The 7696-nt window shown below is 38.8% G+C and overlaps 1 protein-coding gene across 1 annotated transcript; it reads right to left on the bottom strand.

Annotated features, from left to right (window-relative positions):
• Positions 1–1848: 1848 nt before the first annotated feature.
• On the bottom strand, positions 1849–7437 carry LOC121950194 (cell wall protein DAN4-like). Its single transcript, XM_042496119.1, has 5 exons — positions 7340–7437; positions 4124–4480; positions 2363–2865; positions 2019–2252; positions 1849–1929 (listed from the first exon to the last, which is right to left on the bottom strand). Exons 2-5 carry the CDS (start codon positions 4272–4274, stop codon positions 1849–1851), a joined length of 969 nt encoding a protein of 322 aa, XP_042352053.1. The 5' UTR covers positions 4275–4480; positions 7340–7437.
• Positions 7438–7696: the final 259 nt, after the last annotated feature.

Raw genomic sequence — 7696 nt, 5'->3', positions numbered from 1 at the left:
TCACCATGCCTGAAAGAAATGATGGCCAAAACTCTCACCGTAAGTCTCAAGTTACCATAAACAAGAAAAAACTTACTTTTAAAAGGTAAACCTGTGACTATGAGCCCTGAACTCCCCAACTTCTAACTCAAACTACAACAAAATGGGAGAGTTTATCTTTAAACTGAACCACTGACATCAAAAAACTAAACTGATCAATCACTGTGACTTTTACTTTGCGCTGGTGGCGAAAACATTTGACTGGTGGAAAAGACGATGTTTAGGGCTGGGCGATAGAGTTGAAATCAATGTCACTATATTAAGACGATATTTTCCCATATGACAAATGTTAACAATATCATACAGAAAATGCTCAAATTGATGTTCGCTACAATTAACTGTTTGCATGACATCATCCAAATTATTCAAATGTGCAAAACAAAATTACGAGTAGCACATTTTCTCATGTTTTGAGTAAATTTAGTTTTAAAAAAATCTTAATTTGGACAAAAGAGACGGCACATGGGAAGAAAACGAAGACACGCAACTGACAATAAACAAAACATTATCACACACTGACATAGATTAGAGAAAAATTATGTCCTCAGCTACAGAAAATTCATTTGTGGTGAGGATACATTACATGGGAGGTTTTCTGTGGAAGATTACTGTAAAAATTTCATTACACATGCAAATTTGATGGCTTTTCCAAAACTTTCCATTTTTTTACTAATTATATGACTGTTCTAGGCCTATAAAATGTGATTGTGAAATTATCCATGACCATGGGAACCCTGTCATATATTTGTGATATGATACAACTGAAAGTCGAACAGGACACTGAATTATCGCCCAGCCCTACTGATGTGTTATTTTGCACATAGGTGGGAATTTTTCATGATACACAACTTTGTTCATTTCAAATGTGCTATGATTTAGGCAAACTTAATAAACAGCCTGCTCCCTATCAGTCAATCAATCAGTCGATCATTAAGATGGTTCTGAAATGTCTCATCGATATACTGCTTCTGCTTAAATTTCTTTTGTCAATTCAAGGTTTTGAAATGTGAAATAAGTTAATTTTGTTCATCACTAAGAAATGAAAGTCACATATCAGACATAATATTCACAAAAATGCTTTGGTCCTGATAGGGCTGTCACATTTTATATTATTTGCTTTCTATTTTACTATAAAATGCATTCAACTAGTGAGAATGAATTTAGTGTTTTCAAATTCATTCAAACTTGATTTCTTTTTTTAGAAAGTGACTGCCCTTTCCCTTATTGAGCATCAGACTTCTGCTTGACTACATTCATCTCCAAAGGTACAATAACTGAAATCATTTGACTTTTTTTCAGTCAGACATTAAAAAAAAAAAAAAAAAAAAAAATCTATTGAGCTCTGTATCACCTTGAATCATCCTCATTGGTCCAGCCACCCTGGAGCCAACTACAGCTGGACTGACCAGCAATGTAGAGGAGATTCGGTCGAGGGACAAGAGCAAGGTCCATTAGAGGATGTGCACACAGAGCTAAGTTACACCCAGGTAATCTCCGTTAATGTTGCTCAACATTTGGCAAAACTGGGTCAGGCCAAACTCTTCAAGTTCAAACCGTCGTGGAAAGAAAAGAGAAGCAGGAAGAAACAAAGCGTTAGGTGGAACAGTTATGACAGAAACAGATCAGCGACTGCTTCAGGGGTCAGTTCAGTGAGCTGCCGGGTCAGTTTAGTCCTACTTCTCCCTGAACTGTCAAACAGTGGTATTGAATCACCTTGTGAATTCGCCACCGTCTTACCGTCCAGTCCATCTTCTCCTGACTCCGAGCGCAGAAACAATCTCCATGCGTTGTGCTTCTCCTCGTCCTCCCTCACACCCCGGAGTCCGTGTACATGCCGTTGATCAGGTAGTCCACCTGCGTGTAGTCCTTCCTCCTGTAGCTCTCATAGGCCTGTGTGACGAAAAACGCCCACCGTGACCAAAAAGAAGAGCAGGCCGAAGAGCAGCACGGCCAGTAAGGACGCCGTATCCACCAGCTGCCTCGTCAGAGCAGCCCCTGCGACATCTACCACGGCGACCCTTGTTCCCGTGGTGACCTGCTCCTTGGGATTGGCGGTAGGACTGGCACTGGTAACAGGTCCTCTGGGTGCAGAGGTCTGAACTGGTGGAATCCCAGTACTTGGGACGTTTGGCTGTGGCGTGGCAACTGCTGGTGGTGGTGGTGGTGGCATCTTTGTACCTGTGGTTGTAGCTATAGCAACGGTTGTGGTGGCACTTTTCGTTGTTACAGTTGTTGCAGGGTGTGCTGCTGCTGCTGTAGATGTTGCTGCTGCTGTAGATGTTGCTGCTGCTGTAGATGTAGTTGCTGCTGTAGATGTAGTTGCTGCTGTAGAAGTTGCTGCTGCTGTAGATGTTGCTGCTGCTGTAGAAGTCTTTGTGGTAGTTGTAGTTGTTGTTGTGTTTGTTGTTGTAGTAGCAGCTGGTGGTGTTGTGTTTGTAGAAGTCACCAGTTCAGTGGTTGTGAACACATTCCTCTCAGGCTCTGCATTTGTTAATGCTTTAGCAGCGGTGCTAGTGATGTTTGTAGCCTGCGCGGGTGAGCCTGCGGTGGAAGACGGCAGAGTGGCTGCAGGCTGAGTGACCGTCTCTGTTGTTCGATTCTGATGGTCTGGTAGCGCCGGCTGCTGATTGGATGGTGGGGCCATGGTTGGTTGGTGATAGTCTCCTCCTTCAGAATGGCTGAGAGGGATCGAGGGTACCGCAGACTCTTTTAGATGGTGGCTGACAGAGACGTGGTTGACGGTTAAAGGTAAGTTGGGGTTGACTTTTGGAGGATTTTCTACCAGTTTTGGATCTGCTGCATTTTCACCCTCACCACCGTTATCACCTGGGAAACAAAACAACTCCATGAATGAGTGAGCTTTAAAGGAAAAAGAAGAAGAAAATCAATTTAAGGCTGTCAACACCAAGATAGATAACTATGCCTATTACTAAAACTATGAAAAGATAGTTTTAAAAACTGCTCCAGCTGAAGTGGATGGCAGAGTCCACACTACAACTATAGAGACATCAAAAGTGGCAAACGATATCGTTTGGATCACTCCTAGAGCATTTTCAGGAATGACAGAAATACTAACAGTCAACCAGAATCTGTCTTATATAGACATCAATCCAACGTAGATCCTTATTTGGACCACAAAATGTATGATGTTCAGGTCGTGAGCAGTGATTGACATGATTGACAGCTGAGTCAAAGACTCCTCTCTGATTGGCTGTTTTTGTTCACATGCAGTAAGGACAGCAGAAAGGCTACAGGGCGATAGAGAGGCAGAGATGTTTTTTCTCACGTCTCATGTAATGCTGTGTGAACATGGTGACAGTTTCAGCAAATATGAAAAACGTTATTCTTTATAATAGTTACCAACTGTAGCTTTACGGGATTTAAAAGCATCACCGCAAGCTGGGAGAAATTATGTCAAGTATTTTTCACTGAGGTCTGACATTTTATGGAGTAAATGACTGAACAAAAAACAGATCGAGATCAGAATCCTGCAGCACTAATCTTTGTTTTCTGTCCTTTGGCCTGTATAAAGATTTGCAGCGCTTGGCAGTTATTGTGAGGTGTATAATAACACTTATGATACACCAATGGTCCCTGCAACACTTTCTTTTGAAGTGCTGTGAATATCTGACACAGAGCTTTAATTTTAGAGTTTTTTTTTCCAGATAAACTATTTTATTGCCCTCTTTTTGGTATTATTTGGCCTATTAACACAGTGTGCCTTTGAAGCCCTTTTATCGCTGGTCTTACAGCAATAATATGCACATTTTTGTTGCAATATTATTCTTTTAGTACGTTTTCACTAATTGCACTTTATTCTTGCAATATGCTTTATCTCATTGTGTTCTAAGCAGTTTACGTTTTGTGAAATAAAATTGATTATGTGGTCATATATCTTATGTGTGGACCTTGAACCTGTGGCTACAGAGAAATCTGGACACCATTGGGTGTGATACACGCAATTCATGGTTTTGGTGGTGATATCAACTCGATAAATCTAACGCGAAACTAGAAATCCAAATCTCCACCATGAGTACCTCTGGTGGGACTCCAGATTCATATTCACATGCAGTGGTGCAGTTACCTTGAGTTGTGTTGAGCTGAGTTTGGGGCTCGGCCAGGACTGGGTCCTTTTTAGCTACTGTGGAGGAGGATGCAGTGTGGAGCAGCAGCAGGCAGAAGAGGTGGAGACACACCCATGGACTCAGCTGGAGCATTGAGGGACGCAGGGACATGATGGGCCGGGGGGTATTGACACAGACACACACACACTCTCATACACTACTCTTAAGCAACACACTCACATCAATAGGTCAAGAGTGAATTTACGCACACATGTACACACTCAGGTGCACACACTATCAACTTGCACACACAAGGAGACTCTGAAATGGAAGGATGGAGACCAGGAGACAGTGAAGGCAGCATCCACGCACTGGACCTGCACAAGACATCAACAGCAACACAACAGCAGCCATTACAGATACGGATGAGTTACCATTATTTTGCAGATTTTCTGTGGTCTACAGAGCAGAGAGTGTCCCAAAGAGGACGTTTTTCTGTGGGCCAATCCCAGGAGCTGACTTTTATTTCCTGGTTACCTCATCAAAAAGCCTATGGGATGTTTCCACTGGATTATGGATCACTGTTGAAAATAAGCTCTGCAGCAGATAAACATTTATGATTGATCCAAATCTCATCTTGAAACGCATCTTTTTAAACTTGCATATTCAGCTTGATCCCTTTTCAGCCTGATCTGGTCACACTAAACTTTTGTATTATACCCTGTAAATTTGTCTTGTTAAGTTAATTGATTTGTTTTTACTGTTGTTGTTGTTGTTTTTTAATTCTGCCTTGTAAGGTTACCTTCAGTGATTTGTAAGGGACCTAAAAAAAATGTATTATTATTATTATTATTATTATTATTATTATTATTATTATTATTACTAGCATATTTTGCTGAGCAATATAATCTTCACAAATGAACACCACTTTTGGGATTTTTTAAGCCTAAATGTAATTGCCAGAAGTAAAAAGCTATTGAACTACAAATGGCTTTAACTACATATTTAATAGTCCAGATAGACCTTGTCAAGGCAGGCACTCTAACAGTATTTTTTTTTAGTCTTTTCAAACAGAAACTATTTTCATTTATGTAAAAATAAATTGTAACAAAAGCTACAAGACTTTTGCAAAACTCCTTTATTAGGTCTGAAGTTGCATATTTGTAGTTCCAAAAGAAAGCTTGGTCCAGAGACGCAGAACTGAATCCAAACCGCATGACAAGAACTACGATCTCATATAACTGCAAATTACTGCAATTTGCAAACAAATTGCATTCAGCCTCTTACTGTAAAATGTAAACAAGGTTTTAAGCAGAGAGAGAGTTCAGTTCAACTGAGGCTTCTCACAGAGGACAGGCGCAGCACCACAAGCGAAATGTGAGGACTGACTGCCATCTAGTGTCACAACAATAAAAGTGTCAGTCAGTGCAGTACAGCCGGTCAGCATGTTCATTTCATGCAAAAAGCCTGAAACCGTTTCCAAAAGTGTATGATTTTACAGAAATCAGTTATTAATGTCTTTTAAGGATCAGATAATGGAGTTTTGAGCTTCTTATGCTGAAATGTGAATGTAGATTGGAAATAATACATTTTTGTATCTCACTTAGTTGGAACAAAACTGAAACAAAAGTAAGTCTTTTGTCGTTTTCAAATCTTCTGGAGGTCACACTTTGAGGATTTTATCTACTTTTTGTTAAAAAGGATACTCAAGAGGACAAAAGAAAAACGGCACTATCTTGTACAAATTTTACAGCCTTTAAACCCTTTTTAAAAGTCACTCCAGTGTTTAGAATACAAATCATACAGGTGTGGGTTTTTTTTGTTGAAACATACCACTGACAAGGCTAAACCTGCAGTCTTTGGTTCAAATTGGAAATTTCTGCTTCCAGTCACCACCTACACTGCCTTTACAAGGCCTTTAGTTTTGTTTCTTTTTTGTTTCTTTTTTCAGAAAAACATATTTCATACATATCAGTAACAACATATCACCTTTGCCTGTATGAACAATTATACTTCTACTTTATTTTACTATATCTCTTTCCACCTATAATGTTAAAAACAGAAAATGATGAAAGTATGCTGTGCTGTATAAAGCACACCAATTCCAATTCCATACAAATAAAAAAATGAGGAAAAAAGTAGAGACAAATATTTATAAGTATTATAATTTGATTTAAGAAATTATGTCAGACAAATAAATGTGTATATATATATATATATATATATTTAATTTTCAGCAATTTTTTCACATCATTTTTTAAGAAAACAAAAAACTTTTATTTTATTTTATTTATTTTGCTTATTTTCTGGTAAGTTTCATGTAACTTTTTTTATTTTTATTTCTTGTTTAAGTCACAGCGTTTCACTGAGCTCCAGCACAGTACTTTCTGCAGAGCGACCTGCCCTAAAAGTCAACACAAACATTCAAAGGTCGTCACACATGACTACGTGGAGAAAAGTAGTGAGACACGCATTGCTGTTACACTATCTGTCGCGAGACAGCATTGAGGTTACTATTACATTACTACTATCATTATATTATTATTATTATAATTAAAAGGGAGCCTCGGGAGCCAATTTTATTTAAAAATCTGTTTCTTAAACGTTTGGGATATGAATTTAAAAAGCCTACCAACCACGGCACGACGTTATTTTAACAAATATCTGGATAATCCAACTTTGAACTTTGCACTGAACCACAGGCAGCTCACATTGTGTTTACATTTACAGGAGCAAACAGTTTATCTAAATAATGTGTTTTTGGCTCCCTGGTGCGCTAACATTACACTGTCCAGCTCACACTGTGTTCAGGCACTGAGTCATTATCTGTTATCTGGGTCAAACACCTAAATATGGACAAATAAAGACGGAAAACCGGACTATAATAACACACTGACTCTGACTCTCAGATAAGTCTAATTAGGACTCGTCAGTTCAGCTGATTAACACCAAAGTTTAGCTCAACTAATGCTAACACGGAAACAAGAAGCAACACTTCAAACAGTTGAACAAAAACTACCAACACATTGTCTTAACTTGCCAAATGAACGGCGAGGTAAACACATTTAACAGTGAATTTAAATTAAGTTGGCGTTAAATAATAAATAACAGATTCACATCCACAGTTAGCCTAGCTAATGCTAACGAGACATTTTCATCATTGTTGGTTATTTGGATGGTTTTATGTAATCGCTAACATGCTAACTACAATAAATGTGACTTTATAAAGGACTTACCAGCGATATGTAGCGACTGATTTAATAAACACAACAGGCAGAGACAGCAGATAGCTACCCTCCAGGCAATTCAATACTTCCTGTAAGCACGAGCAGCGTCTTCTTCTTCTTCTTCTTCGTGGTTTAACGGCAGCTGCCATCCTCTGAGATGCATTACTGCCTCCTACTGGATTTTAATTTTTGTTCATCAATTTGTGGAAAAGTTTAAATGTGAAGCTAAAGCAATGTCCAGACATAAACCAGTTTAACTCTTTAAAACCTGGTTTGACATCAGTTTTCTTGCATTCAGATTACATTTCACACGATATTAATTAAGCAGATTTGTTTAGTTTCTGTCAAAACATAAACATAAGCTAA

This window comes from Plectropomus leopardus, chromosome 11 (genome assembly GCF_008729295.1).
Source record: "Plectropomus leopardus isolate mb chromosome 11, YSFRI_Pleo_2.0, whole genome shotgun sequence".
Lineage (NCBI taxonomy): Eukaryota > Metazoa > Chordata > Actinopteri > Perciformes > Serranidae > Plectropomus > Plectropomus leopardus.
The sequence above is the reverse complement of the archived record's forward strand: the minus strand, read 5'-3'. Positions and strand labels throughout refer to the sequence as shown.

Excerpts from the sequence above, each read along its gene's own strand:
- LOC121950194 (XM_042496119.1), bottom strand. The coding sequence starts at position 4,274 with ATGTCCCTGCGTCCCTCAATGCTCCAGCTGAGTCCATGGGTGTGTCTC. Across the intron at positions 2,866-4,123 it reads TCAGCTCAACACAACTCAAG|GTGATAACGGTGGTGAGGGT; the intron begins GTAACTGCACCA and ends TTTGTTTCCCAG. Across the intron at positions 2,253-2,362 it reads CAGCAGCAACTTCTACAGCA|TGCCACCACAACCGTTGCTA; the intron begins GCAACTACATCT and ends AACAACGAAAAG.